This window comes from Thrips palmi, unplaced genomic scaffold, assembly GCF_012932325.1.
Source record: "Thrips palmi isolate BJ-2018 unplaced genomic scaffold, TpBJ-2018v1 HiC_scaffold_18, whole genome shotgun sequence".
NCBI lineage: Eukaryota > Metazoa > Arthropoda > Insecta > Thysanoptera > Thripidae > Thrips > Thrips palmi.
In genome coordinates, this window is record NW_023144627.1 from 10,673,087 (window position 1) to 10,700,243 (window position 27,157).

Genomic DNA, 27,157 nt, shown 5'->3' on the forward strand with positions numbered 1-27,157 from the left:
CCGTGGCCTTCGCGAACCTGCCCTCCAGGGACTCCTCCGGGGACGAGAAAGACGACAAGGAGGAGGCTCGCGCCCCCGCCGTGCACATCGTGAGGGTGCCCGTGCCCGTCCCGGTGCCCGTGCAGTGCCACTGTGCTGCTGGCGGCCCTGGCGGCGGCGGCCCTGGCGGCAGCACTCCCTGCCCGTGCGCGCAGTTCGCCTTCCTGCACCCCGTGCCGCACCCCAACCCCCAGTTCGAGGACTCCCCCTTCGTGTGGGTGCTGCAGGCACGGCCTCGGCGGCGGCGGGACTCGAACCTCGGCCTCCCTGCCGCAGCGCTGTGCCACCACGCCGCCGTCCACCACGACCACGCCGTCAGTCACCACGCCGGCGGTCACCACGCCGCCAGCCACCACGACCACGCCGTCAGTCACCCCGCCGGCCACCACGACCACGCCGTCAGTCACCACGCCGTCGGTCACCCCGCCGGCCACCACGACCACGCCGTCGGTCACCACGCCGTCGGTCACCCCGCCGGCCACCACGACCACGCCGTCGGTCACCACGCCATGCAGCCGGCCTGCAGACACGCGCAAGGGTCGTCACCGCACAAGGTGCACTTCGAGGGGCACTCGCCCTCCAAGGCCTCGGTGCACGTCACCTTCGCCGTGCCGGAGGACCCCAAACCGCCGCCAGAGATCCTAGTGACGTCATCCGACGACGCGCCGCCGCAGAGCTAGAAAGTGTGATGGTGAGCGGCCAGAGAGTGCATCAGTGTGGGTGGAGTGGTGACTCCGCACTGGCTGGCAGAGCCTCGGCCAGAGAGTGCAGTGTAGGTGGAGTGGTGACTCCGGACTCCGCGCTGGCTAGCAGAGCCTCGGCCAGAGAGTGCAGTGTGGGTGGAGTAGTGACTCCGGACTCCGCGCTGGCTAGCAGAGCCTCGGCCAGAGAGTGCAGTGTAGAGATGTATTGGTGACTTCGCTAAGTAGGCCTCGCATATGGCGCTGCGCGGTGCTGCGCGGCGCGGCTGGGCTGGTCCCACATCCTAAACTAAGGCCATTCGCGAAGTGCTTTGTCGGCCGCGATAAACTCTGGAGAAGGCGGAGACGGGACCAAGATTTGAGAAAGGGGGCAGGGGGGGGGCCGCTTCGCCCTGCGGGTTGAATTATTGTATGTGAGGTAGCGGGTTCGGGTTTATATCTCGGTTCCTTACGCCCCGACTTTAATGCACTGAGTTAAAACAGTGAATAATTTTTCGATTAGCGCCCCGTGGCGACGGCCCGCCGCTCGCGGGGGCAGCGGGGGGCGGCCGGGGGCGGCACCGAACGTTTGCCAACCCCGCGGGCAAGAAGGCGCTTGTTTCTTGTTTTTAGGAGGGGAGAGTTGGCAGCAGTAGTTTACGCACATTTGCGGCCCCTCTTCCTCGGAAGCGCAAAGCTGGAGCAAAAGTGTGCAGCACACTCGCCAAACACGTGTCGGGATTGGGCGATCGTTTCTGCCTTGCTGGCCTTGCTGGCCTTGCTGCTGGCCGCGTTCATTGGACGGCATTATTTGCCGAATCCTCCCGGTTTTTATTCCTTCCGCCTCTCGTAATGAACCAGGACAGTCCACGGCAACAGCAGCCCGACCTCGCCCTCCTCCTTCCCCTCATCCTCCTCCTCCTCCTCCTCGTCCTCCTCGTCCTCCTCCTCCTCCTCCTCCTCCTCCTCCTCCTCCTCGTCCTCCTCATCCTCCTCCTCCTCCTCCTCCTCCTCCTCGTCCTCCTCTCATCCTCCTCCTCCTCCTCCTCCTCCGTCCTCCTCATCCTCCTCCTCTCCTCCTCATCCTCCTCCTCCTCCTCCTCTCCTCCTCGTCCTCCTCATCCTTTCTCCTCCTCTCCTCCTCCTCCTCGTCCTCCTCCTCTCCTCCTCCCCTCCTCCCCTCCCTCCCCTCCTCTCCTCCCTCCTCCTCGTCCTCCTCCTCCTCGTCCTTCTCCTCGTCCTCCTCCTCGTCCTCCTCCACCACCTCCACCACCACCAACACCTTCTCCCTCCTCTTCTTCTTCTTCGCGGCGGGAAATACATTTTTCGCCTTTCTCGCTCTCCGAGATATTTACATTCATCCTGTTTTTGCGTGTCGCGTTGGCCACTCTGGCGGATAGGATAGGTGGCTCGCCCGGCAGATTTCGAGAGTCGTTCTCGGCTCTCCGTCCCTCTCGCACCTACACGGGGCGCACCATGAGTGCGAGAGTGACAGGAGCGACGTAAACGACTCTCGGAATCAGTCTACAGGATTGCGACCATTTTTCTTGGCCATGAATGAGCGACGCTCCGGAAGCCGAGACAGTCGGCTTCTCGTCTGGACCGGCGACAGCTGCGGGGGCAAAAAAAAAAGAAGAGAGAAGAAGAAAAGGATTAAAAAATAGGCGGACCAACAAATCTTTTCCATAATATTTTGTGTGGGGAAAAAGAATCTGAATCTGCGCGCGCATTCCTCCCGCACAGAAAATCGGATGAATAGAGAGAGACAAGCGACTTGCCGGGAGGAGCTGGCGGGGCACAGTGGGCCAGAAGAACGGTGGAGGCGGCCAAAACTCTAGACGCATTTTGAGCTCCAGAGTCGCTAAATGGGACTCGAACCGACCGTGTGACCCCACCAATGGATTGCTCTCCGAACGAGGAATCCATTGGTGGGGTCACACGTTCAGTCGAGTCCCATTTAGCGACTCTGGAGCTCAAAACGCGTCTAGAGTTTTGGCCGCTCCACCGGTCTTCTGGCCCACTGTGCGGGGACGTGGTGCCCCACGGCGGGGAGGGGGTGGGGTGCCCGGGACAAAACGGCGGTAAAAACAGCCAAAAAAGGGGTAAAAAAATCGAGGAAAAATAAAACGGCGTCGCAGTGGTGCAACTGGCTTTCACATAACACGGTGCCACCTTGGGGAAGGGACGTTAAGTGCCTGCCACGCGGATAAATCTACTGAAAAAAACAATAATAAAAGAGAATCGGAAATGGGGCAGAGGGCTTTGCAGCGGCCGTACCCCTTGTCTTGTCCGTGCCCCCCCCCCTTTCTCTCTCTCTCTCTCTCCCTCGTCCTCCCTCTCCCTCCCGCTCTCGCGGTGGCGAGCCTCCATTTAGACCACTCGGACGGGGCTGTGGATTTCAGCGCCATGCTTCGTGGCCATATGTGCGCGGTTCAACCCCTCCGCCCCCTCCCCCTTTCCCCACCGGCCAATCCCCCCTCCCCCTCCCCCTGGCCGGGAGGGCTCATTCATTCTGGAAACAAAAGCAGCCCCCGGGACAATGAGGGGAGGGGGAGTGGCTTAGGGCCTGTGACTCGGGTAGGTAGTTTCGCCCACCTGTTACTTACCTGGGCTGATTGCATTCCTGCCCCTTGCCGGCCCTCACCGGGCCGCTTACCTGCCCAGCCGAGTCGTCCACTTCTTGTTCTCGCACAGTGGGCCAGACGACCGGCACGGACGGCCAAAAGTCGGGACGCGTTTTGAGTTCCAGAGTCGCTTAACAGGACTCGAACCGGACATGTTACCCCACCAATGGATTCCTCGTTGGGAGAGCGATCCACTGGTGGGGTCACATGTTCGGTTTGATTCCCATTTAGCGACTCTGGAGCTCCGAACGCGTCGGCGATTTTGACCGCCTCCACCGGTCTTCTGGCCCACTGTGCTAACCTTGCTAACAGGGTTCGGCTTAAATTGCCTACCGGATCTTCTCAGGTCAGGTTTCGTTCGTCAGCCACCCTCGGTTAGTTTGGAGTTTTGTTTTTCTTTGTCGAAAACGAGTGAACTGCTGCACTGTGTAACACTTCCGGCGCGGCCAGCACGTGTGACAGCTGCTCACTTCTTTGCACTGAACCTCAGAGGCAGCTGGCTGGCGCATTTCTGTCCCGCCTCCGTGAGTCTTTTTGCGGAGGGTGGTGTCACGATCGTATCCAAAATGCATGGAGGGACTAAGTCGGGAAAGCCCGGAAGCGGCAGGGGAGAGGTCAGCCTGAGCGATTCGGGCTCGGCACGTAGATTTGCCTCTCTCTCTCTCTCTCTCTCTCTCTCTCTCTCTCTCTCTCTCTCTCTCTCTCTCTCTCTCTCTCTCTCTCTCTCTCTCTCTCTCTCTCTCTCTCTCTCTCTCTCTCTCTCTCTCTCCCTTCCCTCCCAGCCCCTGCGTCACTCTCTATCTTCATCTCTATCTCTGTCCGTGTATTTCCATAGTGTGGGCGAGACCCGTCTCTCTCGCGCCCTAGCGGGACGCCCCATGAGTGCGAGAGAGACGGAGCCTCCTACAGGGGCCAAAGGGCCAAAGGTCGGAGGGCGCGTGTCGTGAACAAAAGGGCTGCAGGCTGATTCATGGCAACGACTGCCTGGTCATGGCTATGGCTGGCTATCCATCCGACCACCGCTGACCACTCACAAGCGGCCGGCCGGGTACCACCACTGTAATGGGAGGGGAGGTTTATGATCGGGCCAGCAAGGAAGGGGTGTGCCTTGCCACGTCTTGTGCACTGCTCACCGTCTCTGTCTCTCTGTGTCTGTCCCCCCCCCCCTCACTCCCCTTCCTTCCCCCTTCTCTCTCATCTCCCCCCCCCCCCCCCACCACCACCACCACCATTCCCTGCCTCTCTCCCCTACTCTTTTCTCCGCTAAAGATAATTTGGGTGTCTGATTTTGTTGCAATCATTGGAATGTGGGTACGATTACGATACGTCTCTCGTTCCACTTTGTGTTCGTTCAGCATGATGTATCCCTCTCGCTTTAGTAATCGGAAAACTATTGTATCACCTGCGTAATGTTTCTCTCGATGAAGTTTTGTTCTGAGGGAAATGATGCTCAATAGAAAACGATCAATTAAAAGGAAAAGAAAATCACCAAAGTGCCTTCTGAAAGAAATTGTTTAGCAACGTGAGTGATAAAAGATAAGTAAGTACTTTAGCACACAGAACTGTTTTTTTTTCTGCTCAGTGTAGAGACATGTACAGAACAGCAAATCTGAAAATGTATAACGTGCATGACCTTGTATACGCATCTTAGCCGGTGGTATTAGACCGCTCAACCTAAAAGTGTATGCATACCATGTGATATAATAAAACGAATTATTCCACTTTTACATTGATGTTATTTGTGATTGTATCACCCCGGGTGAAAGTTCCACAGACCCAGGTGTGAGATATCGGTGCGTCTCATGCACACTTGCAAGCATTTTGGTTGACGCTGTGAGACTGTCCCACACTTGGATTTGCTGTGCAGCACTCTTACCGAAGAATTTCCCAGGAAGAAAATGGCGCAAGCATAATACGAAGGTGGTTTTCCTACGTATTACGAAGGCTGCCCATTGAATCTTGCAATAAAAATGTTAAAAGATTCTTGTTATGAAGAAATATTGCTTCGCATTATGCTTGCGCCTAATTCCCTGTAAGCCCAGACTTATTGTAAGACATTTAGAGTGCAGTAGAGGACACACTCCAACACGTTGCCGATCAGAGCGGCACACAGTGGGCCAGAAGACCGATAGAGGCGGCCAAAACTATAGACGGGGTTTGAGCTCCAGAGTCGCTAAATGGCTCTCGAACCGAGCGTGTGACCCCACCAATGGATTCCTCGTTCAAAGAGCAATCCATTGGTGGGGTCACACGTTGAGTTCGAGTCCTGTTTAGCGACTCTGAAGCTCAAAACGTGTCTGTAGTTTTGGCCGCCGACGCCGGTCTTCTGGTCCACTGTGCGGCAACCTCTTCACACTTTTTTCTGTCAAGTCGATCAAATGAATCAGTATTCTGCCGTGGCTTTCCGACGCGCTTCAGGGAGATGCTGGTCCTCCTTATCGACACGGTGGTCAGGTGCACTATCAGGCTGCTATCGCCGGGCACGGCCAGTCCGTCTCGAAGCGCGCGCCCGGCAACACCGCCAGCAACATGTGGCACCTCGTGCTGTGCGCCATCGTGTGCGTCCTCATCTTCGCCAAGAACCCGCCGCCCATCTTCGGCTGGTACCAGCAGCCCGGTCCACGCTTCTGGCCCAAGTACCTGCTGTTCAGGGCGCTGCTCCAGCTCCGCAAGGTGAGTGTCCCGGGTTCGAATCCCGCGGTCGGAACTCCGTCGCGGATAACATTTCGTTTCTTTTTTTTTTTTTGTTCATCTTCGCACACTCTCAGAACTCTCACAACTCGTTCATCATGCAAAAACTTTTTTTGTTCCACCTTTTCACCGTGACAAAATATTTAATATTGTTGATGCAAACGTATGAGACAAATACTCTGGAATCAATGTTTCTTTTTCTTCGAAAAATGAAAGCAAATAAAAACCTTTTCTCTGGGTGTAGCAGGCCCCATTAAACGAATGAAATGAATCGGAGCTAAATTAATGTAGCCGTGAAAGCCATAGCCGCTTCAATGTCGGGAATGATATTTGTCGGCGATAAGTCAGTGAAGCACGGGGACCGGTGATAAATTAATAATTACTGGAATGACAGGGTTGGGGCACCTGTCGCGTTGCATGATGTGTCGACCTCTGCACAGTGGGCCAGAAGACCGGTGGAGGCGGCCAAAAATTCTAGACGCGTTTTGAGCCCCAGAGTCGCTAAATGGGACTCGAACCGAACGTGTGACCCCACCAATGGATTGCTCTCCGAACGAGAAATCCATTGGTGGGGTCACACGTTCGCTGCAAGTCCTGTTCAGCGACTCTGGAGCTCAAAACGCGTCCAGAGTTTTGGCCGCCTCCACCGGTCTTCTGGCCCACTGTGCCCTGATAGGCGCTCAGGTGTGTGGGAATCAGTGCACTTGAGACGGGCAAGCCGAGCGATAACCGCGCTTGACTACCGAACTACTCCTTTTTTCACTGACCCTGGCACCGACACTGGCTGCGGTCGTCAGCGGAAACGGATCAAAGTGCGGGCAGTCGATGCCAGGGCGCCCAAACGGCCAGCACACTGCCAGGCCGGCGAAAAGATCCGCCGCCCCCTGGCGGCCCTGGCGGCCCTGACTGCAGAGGGCGGCCTATTTAAAACGGCCCTGCAGACTGAGAGTCGTTTCCGTCGCGCTGTCTCTCTCGCACCTATAAGGGACGCCCTGTGAGTGCAAGAGAGGCAGAGCGACGAAAACGAGTCTCGGGATGAGTCTGCCGAAGGCCCGCCTAGGCCCCAGGGCTCGGTTTCACCTTCTTTGATTCCGTCCTCGGGGGGCCCGGCTGGGGGCTCGGCCGGTGAGGGAGTGGCCCCACGGCCTCCGCGCCGCGTCTCTGGTTCGGCGCTTTGCCTCTCTCGTTCTCATGGCGATTCCGATGCCCCAGCACGCTGATTCCGGAAGTCACTCCCTCTCTCTCGCATCTATGCGGGCCGCCCCGTGAGTGCGAGAGAGACAGAGCCACAGCAACGACTCTCGGAATCAGTCTGCGGGTCGAAGAGGGCGCAGATAGCTGCACTGTAAAAAAAATTCTGAAATTTCAGTACAATTTGTTCAGACTTTGCAGTCTGAATCGGTAATTCAGAAAGTTGCTTTGAATTTTCAGACTAGGAACTCTGAAATTTGAGATCACACCGGTTAGTCTGAATTTTAAGCAGAAGGTCTGAAAATTCTGATTAAGTTTTCAGACTTGTCATCCTGAAACCTGTTTTCATAATTTTGGTATGAAAATTTTGACAGATTGTCTACTAATCAAGTATAGGCGTAAGGCGTTGTATAAATTTATCGGAAATAATAATGTACACCCGCGCTTCACGCTGATTCGTCTGTGTACGGTAGATTAACCGTAAGAGTTGTCCGAACTTGCATTCTGGACTTGCCGAAAGGAGCTGGTATCCTCTGAAGAGAGTCACGCGGCACGGCTTCCCCCGCCGCCAGGCAGCGCCCGTAGCGCAGTGGTACCGAGCTCGTCTCGTCACCAAAAAGTCCCGGTTCGAACCCGGGCCGAAGCGAACAAGTGTAAAGTGGAAAGAAGGTACCGTCACACGTTGGTGGTTCAAATTGTTCTCTTGTTGATTTCTCTCTCTCTCTTTGATTTATTGATGGCACTTTTATTTAATATTTCAGAGTAGCAGTCTGAAAATGTTTTTCAGACAAGTAGTCTGAATTTGGAATTCAGACAGAATGGTCTGAATAATTACTCTGAATTTTCAGACCACTAGTCTGTTTAAAAACTTCAGACTAAAATTATGAAATTTCAGTAATACTTTTTTTACAGTGTGTAAATGAGAGAAAGGAGAGGGGGCGCGCAGTGGGCCAAAAGGCCGGTGCGGCGGCCAAAACTCTAGACGCGATTTTTAGCTCCAGAGTCGCTAAAATGGGACTCGAACAGAGCGTGTGACCACACCAATGGATGGCTCTCCGAACGAGGAATCCATTGATGGGGTCACACGTTCGGTTCGAGTCCTGTTTAGCGACTCTGCAGCTCAAATCGCGTCTTGAGTTTCGGCCGCCTCCACCGACCTTCTGGCCCACTGTGGGGCGGCGCCCGTCGGCTTGTCTTCACGTGCTGTCTAATAAAAGCGTTCCACGCGACGTCTGTCTCTCTTGCACTCAAGGGGCGTCCCGAAGGGGTGCGAGAGAGACGCCGCTCTAGGACTGTCTTCCGCCCCCAACACACCACCGCACAGTGGACCAGAAGACCCGAGAAGACCGGTGGAGGCGGCGAAAATTCTAGACGCGTTTTGAGCTCCAGAGTCGCTAAATAGGACTCGAACCGAACGTGTGACCCCACCAACGGATTCCTCGTCCGGAGAGCAATCCATTGGTGGGGTCACACGTTCGGTTCGAGACCCATTTAGCGACTCTGGAGCTAAAAACGCGTCTAGAATTTTGGCCGCCTCCACCGGTCTTCTGGCCCACTGTGCACCGAGGCCCGAAGCGACCCGACCCAGGCACCTTCCAGTGGAGGTTAGGGGTCGCAGGGTCGCACACCGGAGGGGAGGGGGAGGGGTCTTGTCCTTGGAACAGTGCTGCGCTCCAACCGCCCGGCCGATACTGATCAGTGTGTACAGTGTGTGTGACGGTCTGACGCTCGTCCCCAGCGCTTTGACAGCGGCATGTTGCGATAGGTTTCCCCTCTCTGCCCCCCCCCCCCCTTTTTCCCCGCCCTCGCCGTGCCCGTCTCACTTTATGGTGCCGCTATCCGAGTAAAAGCTTTTTCATTAATTCATTTCCCGATTGTTTTTGTTGCTTTGCAGCTCCGGTCGAAGCCGCAGCTGGACAAGGATGGCCTGCCAGTGCACCCGCTCGCCGACAAGGAGTGCACGCAGAAGCTCAGCCAGCATCCCCTGGTAAGCGTGCACCTCGAAGCGCCGCTTCGTCGCTCTGTCTCTGTCGCACTCACAGGGCGACCCGAGTCGGTGCGAGCCCCGAGACCGACCCGAGACGCGTTTTGAGCTCCAGAGTCGCTATACACGACTCGAACTGAACGTGTGACCCCACCAACGGATTCCTCGTTCGGAGAGCAGTCCATTGGTGGGGTCATACTTTCGGTTCGAGTCCCACTAGCGACTCTGGAGCTCGAAAAGCGTCTAGAGTTTTGGCCGCCTCGACCGGTCTTCTGGCCCACTGTGTGGGAGGTGTGAGAGAGACAGACCGACGGGTCCTTCCCTTCGGAATCGGCCTGCAGCCCGCACCCCCTGGCAAGCGTGCTTCTCAGAATCCCGAAGCATCGTCGCTCTGTCTCTGTCGCACTCATGGGCGTCCGGAGTGAGTGCGAGAGAGACAGAGCGACTCTTCGGAATCGCACGGCTTCCGTCAGCGCGTTGCCAGGTCCAAAAAACAAAAAAAGTTCCGCCAAGGCAAGCTTAGCAAAGCGGTCTTGCCGTGGACCGGCCGGGGAGGCCGGGCAGAGAGGGGGCAAGAAGGGTGGGGGTGGCTGTGAGGAGTGGGGACTGGCGCGGCGAGGCGGCGCGGCGTGGCGGCGCAGGACGACGACAGACGACGACGACCAACACGACCATGCAGTCCCCTCCGAGCCCGAGCGCGCTGAATGGATGGATGGGTGGATGGCATGGGATGAGTGGGATCAGATGCAGAGCTAGAAGCGGTAGCAAGACCGCTTAAAAAACGCCCTCTCACTTTGGCTTTGTTCAGGCTTTCGATGCGGTGTTTTTCATCGCCGTTAACATGGAGGGCATCTACGTGATCGTGGGGAGCGAGCGCAGACACAAGGACATCGTCAACGGCCTGGTCTACGTCATGGTGAGTGGGACCGAGACCCTCTTGAATTTTTCGTAACAGGGGACCCTCCGTGCACGCCACAGAGCCGCAGCGCCACAGCGTGTGTGCTGTCTGTGCCACAATCCCGCCCGGTTCGGCCTGTGGTGATGTTTCGTTGTGGCCTGAGGGACAGCACAGGCGGCGAGGCCCCTGTGGACTGATTCCGAGAGTCGTTTTCGTCGCTCCGTCTCTGTCGCACCTGTACGGGACGCCCCTTGAGTGCGAGAGAGACAGAGCGACGTGTCTCGGAATGAGTCTGCTGCGTCTCTCACTCCACCAAGCTGGCGCAGGCTGGCCTCCACCGCCAACGGGACTCTCAAAACAGTCCTCACAAAGCCTCGGCCGGTTGCGCGGAAAGCGCCATTCTGCCGAGCGAGCCATGGAAGAGTCGGTGCGCCGATCTGTCTCTGTCGCACTCATAGCGCTGCCCGTAGGGTGCGAAAGAGACGGGGGTGGCAAGCCGAATTGAACTCGAATCGAATCTAACAAAATAGTTTCGAATTCGAATCTAATCTGAAATAAAAATTGTCGAATCGAATTGAACTTTAAAAATTCAGAATCAAATCGAATTCGAACTGAAACTTAAAGAAAAAATATTAGTGCGTTTCAAGACACATTTTCTGTAGTAAAGGAAGGGCATAGAACAGGAGTACTTCTGCTCTATGCCCGTCCTTTATTACAGAAAATGTGTTTTGAAACGCTATGCGCGCGACTTTCAACCGTTTCCGAGCAACTGATTCGAAGACGAACCACCGTCGATTAAAAATTTCGAATATTCGGGGTCGAAGGAAAGACATTCGTCCCCAAATCCAATCGAATTGCCCCTGATTTGATTCGATTCGATTCGATACTGCTGTGGCACATCCCTATCCCCTTCCAGATGCCAGGCATCGGGCTGCTGCGCTCCAAGAAGCTGCCGGACACGGTGCTGTTCGGCGCGCAGGAAGGCAAGTTCGGCGCCGAGGGCATCCGCATCGAGCCGGTGGAGGCGCTCAAGAAGTGGCGGGTGGACTTCGAGGGCGTCATGCAGTGAGTACACTTCTCCAAGAGCGATGATGGACTCATTTCTAAGGCGACACAATTTTAATTGCGTTATTAGCGCCCGAGGGGGTATGCACTCTCGAAACATGCGACCCTACCACTACGCTATTCATTGCTATTGATTGATTTCAAATTAATCGAAACTTAGCTAAAAACACGCCAAAAATATTAAAAAATTGGAGAATTCCGGCTATTGGCACGGAGCGCGGCGTGGCGAGCGCCCAACCACGGCCGGATAGGCAACCCAACGCACGCTGGTGTCGCCCACCGCAGCCGGCTGCCTACCCTCCATTACCATTACCATTACGGGCTAGACCACACCATATGCCGTTTCGGGCCCGCCCGCCCGCACTGCAAAACGAGACATGGCAGCACTTTCGACACTGGTGCATTGTGGGAAGTTTTTGACTGGCGGCGACACTGCTTTAATTCGAGTCGAGCTGAAAACGTGTCCCGAGCGTGTCCGAGGCGCTATAGTCCGGCCTCTGCGCACCGGCCGCCCAGCCGCGCCTCCGCGACGCGTAAACCAGCCATATTTATGGCCGCGGGATTTTCTCGCCGCGGAGCGAGGAGCCGTCTCCGCGGGGGAAGCCAGCCAACCGCTCTCGGGCTGTATGATTCGGATTCGGACACAAATCTTCATCGTCCAAGCTTAACCTCGAGCGGGGGGCGTCGCGCGGCCGAACGGAACGGTAAAGAACGATGACGGGGTGCTTGTCCAGCCGCAGCATCCCGCCTCTCTCTCTCTCTCTCTCTCTCTCTCTCTCTCTCTCTCTCTCTCTCTCTCTCTCTCTCTCTCTCTCTCTCTCTCTCTCTCTCTCTCTCTCTCTCTCTGTGGGGGGTAAGACCTCGTGAATCCTTCCCTTCCGGCGGTGATAATCCCAGGGACCAATCAGTGGAGGGTCGCCCAGGGGCCAGCACTGAGCGACCCACGCGGGGGAGGGGAGGGGAGGAGGGGGACAACTGCATGTCGCCCGGAAGCCGGCCCCAAGGCCTGACCGGCCCGGCCACCACTGCAGAGGAAGTTCCAGCTTACTGTACTGAATTTGATTGGACGCTGGCCGGAAGAACGCAGGAAGAATGGCTCGTCGGAACCGGAAAACGGAAACAGGGTCTTTGCTTTTTGGCGCGAGCGGCGAAGGCGTTTTTAAAAAAAGAAATCCTCTCGCTCTCTCTGTTTCTCTCCGCTTCTTAACCCTCTCGCCCCTCCGGCAGACAATTTTTGTTTCATTGCTGTTTTGTTTCGTCGCTTTCTTTGTTTTTTTTCACCCTTTTTTCACTGCTTTGTGCTTTTGCAGCCTCAAAGACGACCCCTCCAAGGAGTTCCCCGTCAAGCTTAGCGGTCTCTGGAGCTCCGACTGGCCCGTCTTCAACTTCGACACGGATCTGCACCCACACGCCCTCGCCACCACCATCGCCACTGAGCCCTGGAGCCGGGAGTACTTCACCGCCCTCAAGAAGTACGTACGGGATGCACGGGTCGTGGCAGACCGATTACGCACAGCGTTCCGTCTCTCTCTCTCTCTCTCTCTCTCTCTCTCTCTCTCTCTCTCTCTCTCTCTCTCTCTCTCTCTCTCTCTCTCTCTCTCTCTCTCTCTCTCTCTCTCTCTCTCGCTCTGCCAGGCTCCGCCGCTCCGCGACAAGGCCCGAGCGCATTACGTCTTCAAAGGGCGCGTTCTTATGTATTTTTCATACGCAGCGCGCACCAGACCCACTACGAGCACATGGGCTACCTGAAGGGCACTCTCCAAGTCGGCGGCGAGACGCACAGCCTCAACCTCATGTCGCTCAGGGACCACAGCATCGGTGCGTCAGGCTCATTCCGAGAGTCTCGCTCTGTCTCTCTCGCACCTATACGGGGCGCGCCATGAGTGCGAGAGAGACAGGGCGAGGAAAACGACTCTCAGAATCAGTCTACAGGGCAACCGACTCGTCGCTTTTTCGGCAAGTTAATCAGAACGGGCCCTCGCAGACGATGCGAGCGGAGCGGAGCGGCTGATGCGGTGTCCCCGGTCCATTAGTTGCCATGGTAACCAATCGCGTATGCTCAGCGGGACAAACACTCCCACCTCCACTGAGAGGCAGTGGAAAATAGAAGAAAAGGCGATGGCGAAAGTCACTGAGGCGAGGAGTAACGTCCAGAATGGCCGAGCTAGTTCGTGCTGCAGTGCACAGTGGGCCAGAAGACCGGTGCGGGCGGTGCAAACCCCGAACGCGTTTTGAGCTCCGGAGTCGCTAAATGGGACTCGAACCGAACATGTGACCCCACCAATGGATTGCTCTCCGGACGAGGAATCCATTGGTGGGGTCACACGTTGAGTTTGAGTCCTGTTCAGCCACTCTAGAGCTCAAACCGCGTCTAGAGTTTTGGCCGCCTGCACCGGTCTTCTGGCCCACTGTGCAGTGTAGCACTCCAGCGCGGTCGGGAATTGGCAGTGATGGCGACCATTCGGCCCGTCCGTCAGTACCCTCCGCGCGAGAGACTCTAGGGCTTCGGGGGCGTCTATTAATGACCTCACACTGGCTGCATCCGAAGCGTGTGTCTCTCTTCCTCCCTTTTAGCTCTCGTGGGACGGAGTGAGACAGAGCGACACGATTTGGGCGCAGGATGCGACTAGCGTATCATTGATTGACCCCCTAACCCCGTCAGTGTCTTTGGAGAATGAGTACTGAGGCGGTGCTGTGGCGGCCTTGGCGACTTTGTATGCTTGCTCGTGGAATCTCGCGCGAAGCTGATTTGTCTCTGGATTGGACACAGGCGAGGCGCGGGACTGGGACCTCATGCATCGCTACGCCTTCTTCATGATGTTCCTCGAGGACGGCACCATGGCCGTGGTGGGCATCATCAACCAGCCGTGCACTTGCTCTGTGTAAGTTTGCCCCTTCCAAGAGTAACGAACACACTACAAACCTAACTGTCTACTAAGTACACACTTACAAACGCACGCTTGGCGTTGTACAACTCCATGCTAAGCATTGTAAGTGTGTACTTGTGTACTTGTGTGTACTTGGCCAAGCATGCGTTTTTAAGTGTGTACCTGCAAGCGGGTCTACATCGTTTGTATCGGGTGCATGTATTTGTAAGTGTGTACTAAGTAGAGAGTTAGGTTTGTAGTGCAAGAGTTCTCCAAATAGTCAGATACAATTCCGAAACGCCAAAACAATGGGCGAAAAGGCTGACTGTTTCGAAACAAACCTGTGCAGGATGCAGTCGGGGTACGTGTACACTCCTGAAGGCAAGATCAACCCTCTCGAGTGGTGCGACTTCAAACTGTACCAGCACGGCGAGCAGGGAACCCCGCCCACGGACGCGGCGTTCAGCTTCAAAGCGGGTAAGAACCACAGCAAGAACAGCCTTTAAAAAAATAAAAATCTTCAAGTTTTTTTTAACTAAGCAAAACTGCGCTCTCAGCAGGTTACCGACTTTTTCCTCATTAATTACGTATTCGTATAAGCAACAATAATCCTTAGTATTTTCTTAGTAAGTACGACAAATTTCCTTTGTAAAATTATGTACAAAACCAAATTGTCGGGACATTATTAAATATTTCCTACGTATTATGGTTGGACAAATTACTTGCTTAAGAACTGACAAAATGAGCAAAAAGTCTGTAACGTGCCGAGAGTGTGTGAACTACGTAAAATCGCAACCTGCAGCAATGATCGCATTTTTTTTTTCAAAGATAGCCGGTTATTTTTTTTTAATCAGGTGAAACGGTGTACCGCGTGAAAGCGCACGTGGAGGACTTCGGCGTGCACTACGTGGGCTGGCGCTGGGAGGCGCGCATGGTGGAGCGCTTCATGAGCTACGAGGTGAACGGCGTCCGCGGCCGCGGCGTCTCCGAGTTCCACTACCACAACGATAGCGGCAGGAAGGCCGACACCTCCGGCGACCCCGAGTGGTTCCCCGCGCTGCTCAAGGAGACCTACCGCGACAGGGAGTAGCGGGCACCACGCCACCGCGCCACCGCGAGGCTGGATCCAGGGACGCGAGGGGGTATGCGCTCTCTGAACCTGTGTACCGACTATTACGCTATTACGCTCTATTACGCCACAAATTAATCGGAATTTAGCTAAAAACGGCCTAAAACACACCAAAATTGATAAAATTTTGACAATTTCGGCTATTACGCGACTATTACGCGTATTATTACGCGTGCTATTACAGATAGAGTGTACCGACTATTACGCGAGTGCGTACCCCCTCGCAGGGACGGGTTCAGGGGCGGGCGCACAGTGGACCAGCCAAAACTCTAGACGCGTTTCGAGCTCCAGAGTCGCTAAACAGGACTCGAACTCAACGAGTGATCCTACCAATGGATTGCTCTTCGAACGAGGAATCCATTGGTGGGGTCACACGTTCGGTTCGAGACCCATTTAGCGACTCTGGAGCTCAAACCCCGTCTAGAGTTTTGGCCGCCTCCATCGGTCTTCTGGCCCACTGCGGGGGTCTCGCAAAAGTTGCCTTCCTGCAGGGGCACAGTGCGTCTTGTTGCCACCTCTCAGCCTTCAGGGACACACACACACACACACACACACACACACACACACACACACACACACACACACACACACACACACACACACACACACACACACACACACACTGGATCCGCGCCTGCGTCACCGACAAATATTGCCACGAGGCACGCCGCGCAAACCAACGACTGTGATACGAGAAATGAATGAATAAATTGGCTGATTGAAAACACGGCTTGTCTGGCACCTGTCGCCCCGCGCCGCGCACGAGGCCGCTAAGCAGAGCCCCAGAGCCCCGCCAATTAGCGCCATCAGCTAGGCCACCTGTTTCCGTTCCGCCCCTGGCTCTGTCTCCCTCGCGCACCTAGAGTTGCCACGCACAGGCTAGACTTACCGCGACGAAAGGGTTGCCAACTTCATCCAGCGCGCCAGGCGACCGAGCTCCGCTATCTCAAGAAGTTGTCGACGCCTTTTCGACGCGGGGGGGGGGGGACAGAGAGAGTGAGAGTGTAAGAGTGTGAGAGTGTGTGTGACAGAGAAAGAGAGAGAGTGAGAGAGAGAGCGCTGCTTGCAGACTGATTCCGACAGTTGTGATCGTCTCTCTGTCTCTCTCGCACTCATGGGGCGTCCCTTAAAGGTGCGAGAGAGACAGAGCGACGAAAACGGCCCTCGGAATCAGTGTGCCGGCGGCTCGCCACGTTCCGTCACGTTCGTCACGTGCGTGACTGGGCAGCCGCCCAAGCGTGCCGCCGTGACGCCGCCGCCGCCTGGCAGGTAGTCCACTGGTAGTCCATTCCAGGCTTGGCAGGCTTCCGGGCGCGCACTCAACGAGGTGCCGCATGCCGACGGCAGCCGACGGCCACTTCAGTTCGGCCGGACGGGACACGTGAGGACTGGTCAAGTCAAAGGCACTCGGGCCTTCCCTTCCCTTCCCTTCCCAGCAGGCTGATTCCGAGAGTCGTTTTCGTCGCTCCGTCTCTCTCGCACTCATGGGGCGTGCCGAATAGGTGCGAGAGAGACGGAGCGACAAAAACGACTCTCGGAATCTGCCTGCTGGGCACCACGGGGACCACGGGGCACGGTGCCGGCACCCCGCAGAGGCATGCGCCCCCACGCCCCACTGCCGGTCCCTGGGTCCCCCTGGCGACGGACGGACCGAACCCTGTTGCCGGCGAGTACAGCGGACGGACGGACGGTCAGACAGACAGACAGACTGAGCCGCGTCCCACGAGTCCCAACGCCCCCCGCCCCGCCCCGCCGCTGCCGCCGGCCCGCCGGTCCGGCCGAGTAGCCGAGTGCCACGGAACAACGGAGTGCTGCGTCCGTGTCCGTGCCGTCCCACCGTCCCGTCGGAGCGCGGAGCGGAGTGGAGTGGAGTGTCAGGCCGGGCCGGAGACTCAAGTTGCCGCTGCCGGTTCGCCTCTGCGCTGCTTGGCGCTGCCGCTGCATTCCGAGGCCGCGCCGCGCGGGGAGAGCACCGCGACGACCGCGAGCCGCGAGCACCGCGACAAGGGACAGGGCCAGAGACAGGAACAGGAAGACAGGAGGGCAGGGCGCCGATTCTCCGCATTGCCGCATTGTGCCGCGTGCCTGTCACGGCTCTGCAGCTCTGCACGGCACGCCGCGCCGCCTGCCAGGCCTGCCAGGTCACACTCCCGCCCAACTTGGAGGCGCCGTCAGCCGCAGAGATAGTCATCTCCGTCAGGACCCTGTTGACGTCGAGCGGAGCGCCATGCCGTGCCCAGGTCAGTGCGGCGGAGCACAGTGGGCCAGAAGACCGGCGCAGGCGGCCTAAACTCTAGACACGTTTTGAGCTCCAGAGTCGCTAAGCAGGGCCAGAACCGAACGTGTGACCCCACCAAAATGGACTCCTCGTTGGGAGAGCAATCCATTGGTGGGGTCATACGTTCGGTTCGAGTCATATTTAGCGACTCTGGTGCTCATAACGCGTCCGGGACTTGGACCGCCTCCACTGGTCTTCTGGCCCACTATGCGGAGGGTCGGCAACCCTCCGTGCCCGTCAAGGGAAGTGACAGTGTGTGAACTTAACACTCACTCTCTTTCTTTGCCTTGCAGGTAAAAGCTGTGGGGGCGGCCCCGGATACAAGACCCCACTGGATGCTATGAAGAATGGACCCAGGGAGAAAATCCTGTATGTGCCATGCATCCAGCCAGAAGGTGACAAAGCGACCAAGCCAGACTATTTAGCTACAGTTGATGTCGACCCAGAGAGCCCTACTTTCTGCCAGGCAAGTAAACTTGTCGTTTGCTATGGAATAACTTTGCTCAGCCTTCTTTCTACGGAACTTGTTTTTAGTTTTTCAAGTTTGTATTTTGTAGGTGATTCATCGTCTACCCATGCCGTATAGCGGAGACGAACTTCACCACTCTGGCTGGAACGTGTGCTCCTCATGCCATGGTGATCCTGATCTGAAAAGAGACCATCTCGTTCTTCCCGGTTTCATCAGTAATCGAGTATATTTTGTTGATGTTTCAAACCCCAGTGCTCCAAAACATGATATGGTATGTAGAAAAAGCCAATTTAACCAAATAAATTTATTTCTTTAAAATTCTGTTATGAGTGCACTTTTAACATCGTTCACTCTCTGTTAGATTGTGGAACCTGAAGAAATGCTGAAGCTGGGTGTGAGCACTCCACATACTGCCCACTGCCTGTCTACAGGGCAGGTCATGATCTCAACACTGGGAGATGGAAAAGGGAATGGAAAAGGGGAATTTGTCCTCATTGATGCAAAGACTGCCAAAGTTACTGGCTTATGGACCAAAGGCCCTCAAGCAAAATTTGGATATGACTTCTGGTATCAGCCATACTTTGACGTCATGATAGCTAGCGAATGGGGTGCTCCTCGTGGTTTTGTAAATGGTTACGAAACTGAATATGTTTTCAACAAGGGTAAGTTGTTACAGCACCAATGTTTTAAAATCAGAATTTGCTATAATATTTGCATGACACATAATTTTTATGGTTTTTCCCAGAAAATTTGTATTTTCCTTGTTTTAAATATTTTTTCAGAAACTTATGGTCAGTCTTTAAATGTGTACTCATGGTCAGAACAACGTTTGCTTCAAACAATTGACTTGGGAGAGGAAGGCATTGCTCCACTTGAGTTGCGATTCCTTCACAATCCTCGTAAGCCAATTGCTTTCGTTGGATGTGCAGTATTTGCCAACATTTTCCGGTATACAAAACCTCTGTACTATAACTTAAACATCTGCTTCAATTTGATAATCAATGTCACATTTTATTATTAACTTTCAGAGTTACCCGTAAGGAAGACGGAACTTGGTTTGCTGAAAAGGCAATTGATGTTCCAGAAAAGAAGGTTGAAGGATGGGTTTTACCAGAAATACAAGGTAACTGACCTTCTGACATGAACATTTTTCTGAAAATCTATTTGCTAATCCATCTTAAATATTTTGTGTGTAGGGTCAGTAACCGACATCTTGATCTCTTTGGACGACCGATTCCTATACTTCAGCAACTTCCTCCATGGTGATGTTCGTCAGTATGACATTTCTGACCCTTTCAATCCTCGCCTGACTGGTCAAGTATTTTTGGGTGGAAGTGTTTGTAAGGGTGGACCCGTCAAAGTGGTAGAGGATAAAGAACTCAAGGTAATCACACTTTACTTCTAACCACACGTAAATAGTTAAAAATAAAAAAATAAATAAAAGAAAAATATTTTTCTTTTGTTTGTTTTTGCTGTAGGAGCAACCTGAGAGGCCTGTTGTCAAGGGAAGGACCCTCCACGGGTCCCCACAGATGCTGCAGCTGAGTTTGGATGGAAAGCGGCTGTACGTGAGCAGCGCGCTCTTCTCCCCCTGGGACCGCCAGTTCTACCCCGACCACGTCAAGTAAGTCATTGTGCAGTGCGCGGAGTCTCTCCTCTCCAGGCGCGGGGTATCTCCGGCAGGGCATGGGCGCGGGGTATCGCCCTCGAGGGTCTGGACGGTCGGAGTGAGTGTTCCACCGCGGTTGCTTTTACAGGCATGGGTCCTTCATCGTCCAGCTGGACGTCGACGTCGAAAACGGGGGCATGAAAGTCAACCACGACTTCTTGGTGGACTTCGGCAAGGAGCCGGAGGGTCCAGTGCTCGCGCACGAGATGAGGTAGGTCATTCTAGCGTTTCTCTAATTTTACAATTATTATTTGTTTACTCTTTAAATTTAAATTTGAAATTACTAATTAACTGTCGATGCGTTTCAGGTATCCTGGCGGCGATTGTACTTCAGACATCTGGCTGGACAGTGGAGACAAAGAGTGACGGACCTTCAAGGGAATGGCCCATGTTCTACCACTGGCACTCATCAGACATCTTTTATATAAAATTTCCTATGCTTTTATCTTTTAATTCTGTTTGATTTGCCCACATTCTCGCCCAACTCCCCTATTTGTGAGGGAAACGAGAGTCCCCCGCGAGGGTATTGACTGTAGATAAGATACGGGGAGGTTGCAAACAAAGAATGACACAGAAGCTTACAAAAAAAAGAAAGTCGTTTTATTTTTGGCAGTTGTCAAGGTCTCAAACTCTCCGCCCGAAACACGGTTATCTGCGCGGGCGGGGTGTCATCAGTGTTGCGACGTAAGAAGGCGAAAATTCCCTCGATGCGCTGGTGTCGAAAGGGTTGCCAACTTTAGCCTGCTTACTGGTCAACTTCTCCACAGCAAAGCTCAGATTGCCGAGGCTGAGGTTGGCAGCCCTTCTGACTCTGTCGAATGGTGGGGAATTTTGTCCACTGATGCGGCAACACTGCGTGTCATGGATGTGCTTGGGATGGAGGGAAGGCCCAGGGTGCAGGGCAGTGGATGGCAGTGCAGGCCCCGGTGCTACTCGAACTTGATGCCCTGGGCGAGCGGCAGCTCCTTGCTGTAGTTGATGGTGATGGTGGCCCGCCGCATGTACTGCTTCCACGAGTCCGAGCCCGACTCCCTGCCGCCGCCGGTGTGCTTCTCGCCGCCGAACGCGCCGCCGATCTCCGCGCCGTTGGTGGGGATGTTGACGTTGATGATGCCGCAGTCCGAGCCTTTGGGGCCGATCCACTGTTGGCGGAGGTATTTCAATGTCAGATTCAACCCCAAAACGCATCCTCCCCACAGCGGGCGCGGCCAAAAGTCTACACGTGTTTCGAGCTCCAGATTCGCTAAATGGTACTCGAACCAAGCGTGTGACCCCACCAATGGATTCCTCGTTCGGAGAGCAATGCATCGGTGGGCTCACACGTACGATTCGAGTTCCATTAAGCGACGCTGGAGCTCAAAACGCGTCCAGAGTTGTGGCCGCCTGCAGCGGTCTTATGGCCCACTGTGCGGTGGAGGCGGCCAAAGTCCTGGACGGGTTTTGATGGGCGAGTGGACTCACGTTGAAGATGGTGCCGAGGTCCTTGGTGAAGATGCTGGAGGACAAGCCCTGCTTGACGGAGTTGTTCCACTGCACGGCCTGCTCCACGCTGTCGCACTTGAGCAGGTACACGATGGGCGCGAACGTCTCCTTCTGCACCACGGCGCTGTCGTGGGCCAGGCCCGTCACGATGGTGGGCTCGACGAAGAAGCCCTCGTGGTCCACCACCTGGAGAGTCGCAACGGTGAGGTCGCGGTTCGAGTCCCGCTCAGTGGGCCAGAAGACCGTTGGGAATGGCCAAACTTCCAGACGCGTTTTGAGCTCCAGAGTCGCCGAATGGGACTCGAGCCGAACGTGTGACCCCACCAATGGATTGCTCTCCGGACGAGGAATCCATTGATGGGGTCACACGCTCGGTTCAAGTCCTGTTTAGCTGCTCTGGAGTTCAAAAAGCGTCTAGGATTTTGGCCGCCTCCACCGGTCTTCTGGCCCACTGTGTCTCGGTGAGGAACTATGTTCACGTTTTCAAGAAACGACCCGGGCGATACTGCCCGTCCACTCGCACGGTGCGCACCTTGCCGCCGAACTCGATCTTGCCGCCCTGCTTGACGGCCTCGGCGATGGTCTGCTTGTAGTTGTCGACGGCCTGAGCGTTGTGCAGGGGGCCGTACAGGGTGGTGTCGTTCAGGGGGTCACCCAGGCGACCCATAACCGTGCCGTAGGACTTCTTGAGCCGCTCGAGCACAGTGTCGTAGACCTACGAACCAGGAAATTAACGTTAGCCTCGCGAAAGTGGCGCTCAGTGGGCCAGAAGACCCGCGCAGACTGCCAAAACTCTAGACTGGGGCTAGTGGAGGTCAGGCTCCAGAGTCGCTAACGAGACTCGAACCGAGTGTGTGAGCCCACCAATGAATTCCTTACTAGGCGAGTAATCCATTGGTGGGGTCACACGTTCGGTTCGAGTCCCATCCAGCTACTCTGGAGCTGAAAACGCGTCTAGCGTTTTGGCCGCCTGCGCCGGTCTTCTGGCCAACTGTGTGGCGACCACACTGGTGGCAATGCGCGGACTCACCGACTTGTGCAGGATGAGGCGTCGCGTGGTGGTGCAGCGCTGGCCGGCCGTGCCGCAGCACGCGAACACCACGGACTGCATGACCATGTCCAGGTCGGCGTCGGGGGCCACGATGATGGCGTTGTTGCCGCCCAGCTCCAGGATGCTGCGGCCGAAGCGGGACTGCACGGTCACGCCGACCTTGGGGAGTGAAATCCATGGCGGTGAGTCGAAAAGCAAAGGCAGCGGGATTTGAACCCGAGTCCAGGGCCCATGCCGCGCACAGTGGGCTAGAAGAACGGCGCCGCCGGCCAATACTCTAGATGCGTTTTGAGCTCTAGAGTCGCTGAACAGGTCTCGAGCCAAGCGTGTTACTCCACCAATGGATTCCTCGTTTGGAGGGCATTCCTTTGATGGGGTCACACGTTCGGTTCGAGCCCCATTTAGCGACTCTGGAGCTCAAAACGCGTCCGGGATTTCGACCGCCTCCGTCCACAGCGCCGCGCCTACCTGCTGTCCGACAGCCGTGCTCCCGGTGAAGGACACGACGGGCACGCGCTCGTCCTCGGCCATGGCCTTGCCGACGTCGGCGCCGCCCTGGGCGAGGCTGCAGATGGCGGCCGGGATGCCGTTGCGCTCCAGGACCTCGGCGACGACCTTGGTGGTGGCCACGGACACGAGGGGCGTCGTCGGCGCGCCCTTCCACACCACGGCGTCGCCGCACACCATGGCTATGGCGGCGTTCCAGCCGTACACGGCGATGGGGAAGTTGAAGGCGGAGATGACGCCCACCACGCCGACGGGGTTCCAGCGCTCCAGCAGCACGTGGCCGGGCCTCTCCGACGGGATGACGGCGCCGTTGAGGGTGCGCGACAGCCCCACGGCGTAGTCGCAGATGTCCACGTACTCCTGCACCTCACCGACGCCCTCGGGGAGGATCTTACCTGCGAAGCAGCCGACATTGATCAACGCACGGCGCAGACATCTTAAGCCTCATTCTCAGCTCGACCTGCTTGTTCTCGTTGGGGAACCTCGATGGGAACCCACTGGCGACTCACCCATCTCGAGGGACACGAGCTTGCCCAGGGGTAGCAGCTTGGCGCGCAGGGCATCGCCGATCTGGCGGACGATCTCCCCCCTGCGGGGGGCCGGCAGCTCGGCCCAGCCCGCCCAGGCCTTCTGGGCCTCGGCCACGCACGTGTTGTAGTCCGCCACGCTGGCCTGCCGCACGTCCGCGATGGGGCGCCCGTTGGCGGGGCAGAACGACGTGGTGGTCTGCAACCGCGCCGCTCAACGCTCAGCACGCTGATTCCGAGCACCGCTCTCGTCGCTCTGTCTCTCTCGCACTCACGGGGCGTCCCTCAAGGGTGCGAGAGAGACAGCTACAGAAGCAGTGCTCGGAATAGGGTATTCCATACACCGACTTCTTTCTGACTGGGAGCGCCTGCTAGGTAGGCAACGCGTTTCGCTTCGCGACACCGGAGTGTTGCGGTGTTGCCTATGCTCGATTCGCAGGCGCTTACAGGGTACTTGTTCACTTTATTCTTTTTTCGCGGACGTTTGGCGAAAATTGAACGGCCGTTCGGCGGCCGTGGGCGTCAAAACAAGAGCCGGTCTGCGGAGCGATGCAGAAGATTGGTTCATCTCTCTGTCTCTCTCGCACCCGTACGGAGAGCCCCGTGAGTGCGACAGAGACAGAGCGAGACGCGTGACGTCGCGCGCCGATAGCGGCGGAGCGGCGGCCAACTTTTATTATTTTCGTTGTGACCCACGCCGGTTGCTACGTCGGCCGCGAGGGGCCGGCCCGAGGCCGGGGCCAGTACGTACCTCGCCGGTGGCCTTCCACTTGCCGTAGTACACGCCGCAGTTCTCCCTCTGCAGGCCCAGCTCCTTGAGGAAGGCGTACTTGGGGTCGTCCACCAGGTAGCCGCCCTGGGAGGCCATGGTCCTGGCGCTGCCGGCGGAGGCGGCCATCCTCAGGCGGGCTTGCAGTCTGAGGACGGGACTACGACACAGGGAGACGGCCATGCGTTCCGCGCTGGCGGAGCTCCGACCCGAGTCAAGTGGCCGGGGAGAGTGCGGCCGATGCCGGTGCCGGCAAGTGGTCTGATGCGGCGATAAGAAGTCCCCTCGGAAGAAAAGGGGGGGGGGCTACAGTGGGCCAGAAGGCCGGTGGAGGCGGCCAAAACTCTAGACGCGTTTTGAGCTCCGGAGTCGCTAAACAGGAGTCGAATCGAACGTGTGACCCCACCAATGGATTCCTCGTTCGAAGAGCAATCCATTGGTGGGGTCACGCGGTCGGTTTGAGTCCTGCTTAGCGACTCTGGAGCTCAAAACGCGTCTAGGGTTTTGGCCGCCTCCACCGGTCTTCTGGCCCACTGTGGGGGGGCTATTCCGAAATGGAATTGATGAGAGGGACGAGGATGGAGCGTGGGGACGCACGACGCTCGGCTGGCCGGTCGGTTTACCCAGTGGAGACGAGGAAAGCAAATGGAGTGTTTACACCGTCTAAGATCAAGGCCTGCCAGTTGCACGGCACATTGGAGTCGCCAGTGAAAATCTGGGTCGTTCAGACGTCGTCCGAATTTGGAACCATTTTGACTCGCGTTTTTCTTGAGTATTTTCGTTGCACGTACCGAGAAGGACCAGATCTCTGCATGCTTCGTCCGAGGTCCGGCACTCGTCCGAATATCGCTGAGTCTTCACTCTGGGTTGAGTTTAAAACGGTGCGCGCTTTTGGGGATCCCCCACCTCAACTCCGGAGCTGCCAACATTGCATTCAAAAATAACAAGCCGCACGAACAGCGGCACAAAAGGAAATGTTATAACGGTGTGTCTCGAGAGAAATATGCCTTAAATACTTCATTGTCGAACAGCTTTGTGAATCATGGCTCATTTCGAGCATTTCGAGTCCCTATGATTCTGTTTTTCTCCAGGCTGTTGGAGTTGGCTGCCCTTCTGCAGATGAAGCAGACGACACACACACACATCACAACAGCTGCGCGCGTCGGCGTTGGCAGCAGGTGGTTCATTTAGGCCCATTTTATTGCGTCGGTTCTTTAATTGAACTCTTATTTTAACATTTTATCAGTGAAGAATTGTGTAGGATCGGTTTCATTTACGCGACCGACATTGTGACCAAGTGTTCGGCTTCACACCGCGCGGCTTTTGGTGTGTCAATGAACTGACACATTTTTGACAGCAACAAAATTACCCGTTGCCTTCGGTATTTAAGTGCTTTGATGTGGTTTCCAGAGGACTCACTGGCCATTTCGTCCTAATTTTTGACCCAGTGTTTTTGTTTTGCAGGTTTGATGCCAGTAGAAAATAGGCGTCTGTCGTAGATACTCTTCTTTAAAAATGATTGGCGTGCCATCTGTTGTTGTGTTTTCCTTAGTCATTAATGTAGTGGTTGCCACTCGAAGTTATTATAAAACAAACTCCATGTCCCTCAGTGAACTGCTCAACAGGAACCCGTAAGTTTTTGATCCTACATATGTTACATGTTGTTTCATTAGTTTTTCTTGACATTGCCGTTGGTGCTTCTAGACCCAGCTCAACTCCAGAAACTTGGACTGGAAAGTATTTCCCAACACCACCACCTTCACATACACCAGCACCCCCTCCCTTACATGGAGGAGTGCCAATGGGTCTAAACCCTAACTGTGACGATGCCAAGGTAAATTTTGTGGCCATTCAATCTGTTTCCTTATTCATGCACTGTGCAACTATCAATTTGTCTCTTCCTTGCAGACTAATTTAACTGTAGATTGGAATTCATCTCCCATCGTCTACACCTGCTTCTTTCCCAACAAACGAATTATCCCAGACTTTGATATCAAGCCAATTTTGGAAATAGAGCCTGTTCCAAAATTATACTCTGTAAGATCTTTTAAATATTTTAGTTGTGGGATTTTTACCTGTGTTATTAAGTTGTTAATTTATTTCATATTCTGTCTAGGCTGTTCACTACTGCATGAACGAGACTATTGTGTATCAAAACCCTATCCCAACATTGTAAGCATTATTTTAAAAAAGCAAAACGTTATTTCCCTGTTACTTATCATGGCTCTAGTTACAGTTTCTCTGCAACTGTTCCCTTTCTCTGTTTCAGTGGTCCTCATCGACCTGCATGGCCTCGATATGGAGAGTATAAATATGTCCCTGTGCAGCGTTGGCTTCATTCTCTTGAGGTATGATAGTATTCCATGGAAATAAATATGTCAATATCTAGCCTGAAATATATTGACTAAAATTATCAAACTTGCAGCATGGTGGCATTGTCATGCTGTACCACCCTTGTGCACACCCTCTGGAAGTTGCACGTCTGAGGCGGATTGTGAAGTCCTGTTTGTTTCGTCATGTTATTTCTCCCAGCCCACATCTTTCCACTGAAATGGTATTTCATAATTGGCATCATTTTTTTCTATGAAGATTATTGATGTGTATGTTGGTTGTAATTAAATGATTGGTTTCCAGCCTCTAGCTTTGGTGACATGGGGGAAACGATTGACAATGTCAACAGTCAATGTAGATGTTGTTCGAGAATTCATCCTACAAAATGCTCTTCAAGGGCCAGAAAAGATATCAAGAGATGGACAGTATGATGCAGAACTACTGAAAGCAGCAGAGATTGTCAGTGATACCGAGGATACAGATTTATGTCCAGAGGAAAGGATCAAGGCTTTGTCTCTGTATTGGTAGTTACTCTTTATAAACCTTTTTTTCATAGGAACCAAAAACGTTCTGTGCAACCACCATAGCCAGCATCTTTATCTTACAACTTTACAGCAAGCAAAATTTAGGGTGGAAATTGAAAAAGAGCTTCTAATGCAGGCACTGTTAGACTTTTAAAGTAAATAAATATTTGATCTTCATCTTGTATTTGTGTTCTTTATTCACCAAAGTCTCTTCAATACTTTGAAAATGGATGGTGTTGATGCAAAGAAAACGGAGCAGAAAGATGACTGTCAAAGAAACTGTTATAAATTAAAAACCCTGTAAACATTGAATAAGTCGGGACGTTGCTATGGGTCTAAGAAATTGATGGGGTGAGTGAATAGAGACCGGGTGAACTGCTGA

The 27,157-nt window shown here is 54.9% G+C and overlaps 4 protein-coding genes across 6 annotated transcripts; 3 read left to right on the top strand and 1 right to left on the bottom strand.

Moving 5' to 3' along the window:
• The first annotated feature begins 5,821 nt into the window (after positions 1–5,821).
• LOC117644891 lies at positions 5,822–15,897 on the top strand. Of its 2 annotated transcripts, XR_004587679.1 has the most exons (11): positions 5,822–6,016; positions 9,120–9,212; positions 10,018–10,125; positions 11,024–11,172; positions 12,483–12,644; positions 12,884–12,990; positions 13,943–14,054; positions 14,389–14,516; positions 14,894–15,169; positions 15,396–15,434; positions 15,568–15,897. XR_004587679.1 is itself a non-coding variant. In XM_034384599.1 (9 exons), the coding sequence occupies exons 1-9, from the start codon at positions 5,873–5,875 to the stop codon at positions 15,127–15,129; spliced, it is 1,239 nt and encodes a 412-aa protein (XP_034240490.1). In that variant the 5' UTR covers positions 5,822–5,872; the 3' UTR covers positions 15,130–15,260. The 2 variants fall into 2 exon arrangements, 1 of the variants encoding a protein (XP_034240490.1); XM_034384599.1 differs by lacking the exons at positions 15,396–15,434; positions 15,568–15,897 and having other exon boundaries at positions 14,894–15,260.
• Positions 15,898–17,086: 1,189 nt separating this feature from the next.
• On the top strand, positions 17,087–20,037 carry LOC117644890 (methanethiol oxidase). Its single transcript, XM_034384598.1, has 10 exons — positions 17,087–17,408; positions 17,740–17,912; positions 18,004–18,186; positions 18,277–18,577; positions 18,698–18,863; positions 18,944–19,038; positions 19,112–19,299; positions 19,394–19,539; positions 19,673–19,795; positions 19,893–20,037. The coding sequence occupies exons 1-10, from the start codon at positions 17,396–17,398 to the stop codon at positions 19,948–19,950; spliced, it is 1,446 nt and encodes a 481-aa protein (XP_034240489.1). The 5' UTR covers positions 17,087–17,395; the 3' UTR covers positions 19,951–20,037.
• Positions 20,038–20,162: 125 nt separating this feature from the next.
• On the bottom strand, positions 20,163–24,174 carry LOC117644889 (putative aldehyde dehydrogenase family 7 member A1 homolog). Its single transcript, XM_034384597.1, has 7 exons — positions 23,903–24,174; positions 23,134–23,350; positions 22,586–23,019; positions 22,097–22,276; positions 21,599–21,781; positions 21,046–21,252; positions 20,163–20,726 (listed from the first exon to the last, which is right to left on the bottom strand). Exons 1-7 carry the CDS (start codon positions 24,101–24,103, stop codon positions 20,514–20,516), a joined length of 1,635 nt encoding a protein of 544 aa, XP_034240488.1. The 5' UTR covers positions 24,104–24,174; the 3' UTR covers positions 20,163–20,513.
• An 842-nt stretch (positions 24,175–25,016) lies between these two features.
• LOC117644892 lies at positions 25,017–26,959 on the top strand. Of its 2 annotated transcripts, none has more exons than XM_034384601.1 (8): positions 25,017–25,098; positions 25,385–25,551; positions 25,625–25,754; positions 25,829–25,957; positions 26,037–26,092; positions 26,190–26,268; positions 26,346–26,474; positions 26,555–26,959. In XM_034384601.1, the coding sequence occupies exons 2-8, from the start codon at positions 25,436–25,438 to the stop codon at positions 26,777–26,779; spliced, it is 864 nt and encodes a 287-aa protein (XP_034240492.1). In that variant the 5' UTR covers positions 25,017–25,098; positions 25,385–25,435; the 3' UTR covers positions 26,780–26,959. The 2 variants fall into 2 exon arrangements, with proteins under 2 accessions (XP_034240492.1, XP_034240491.1); XM_034384600.1 differs by having other exon boundaries at positions 25,044–25,301.
• The last annotated feature ends 198 nt before the right edge of the window (positions 26,960–27,157 follow it).

Bases quoted from the DNA above. Each gene is read 5' to 3' on its own strand.
- LOC117644891 (XM_034384599.1), top strand. From the start codon at position 5,873: ATGTGGCACCTCGTGCTGTGCGCCATCGTGTGCGTCCTCATCTTCGCC. The intron at 6,017-9,119 runs GTGAGTGTCCCG...GTTGCTTTGCAG, and splicing joins CGCTGCTCCAGCTCCGCAAG to CTCCGGTCGAAGCCGCAGCT. The intron at 11,173-12,482 runs GTGAGTACACTT...GTGCTTTTGCAG, and splicing joins GACTTCGAGGGCGTCATGCA to CCTCAAAGACGACCCCTCCA.
- LOC117644890 (XM_034384598.1), top strand. The intron at 18,187-18,276 runs GTATGTAGAAAA...ACTCTCTGTTAG, and splicing joins GTGCTCCAAAACATGATATG to ATTGTGGAACCTGAAGAAAT. The intron at 19,300-19,393 runs GTAATCACACTT...TTTTTGCTGTAG, and splicing joins TAGAGGATAAAGAACTCAAG to GAGCAACCTGAGAGGCCTGT.
- LOC117644892 (XM_034384601.1), top strand. From the start codon at position 25,436: ATGATTGGCGTGCCATCTGTTGTTGTGTTTTCCTTAGTCATTAATGTA. The intron at 25,958-26,036 runs GTAAGATCTTTT...TATTCTGTCTAG, and splicing joins CTGTTCCAAAATTATACTCT to GCTGTTCACTACTGCATGAA. The intron at 26,269-26,345 runs GTATGATAGTAT...TCAAACTTGCAG, and splicing joins GTTGGCTTCATTCTCTTGAG to CATGGTGGCATTGTCATGCT.
- LOC117644889 (XM_034384597.1), bottom strand. From the start codon at position 24,103: ATGGCCGTCTCCCTGTGTCGTAGTCCCGTCCTCAGACTGCAAGCCCGC. The intron at 22,277-22,585 runs GTAGGCGCGGCG...TCACTCCCCAAG, and splicing joins GCACGGCTGTCGGACAGCAG to GTCGGCGTGACCGTGCAGTC. The intron at 21,782-22,096 runs GTGAGTCCGCGC...CCTGGTTCGTAG, and splicing joins GCCTCATCCTGCACAAGTCG to GTCTACGACACTGTGCTCGA.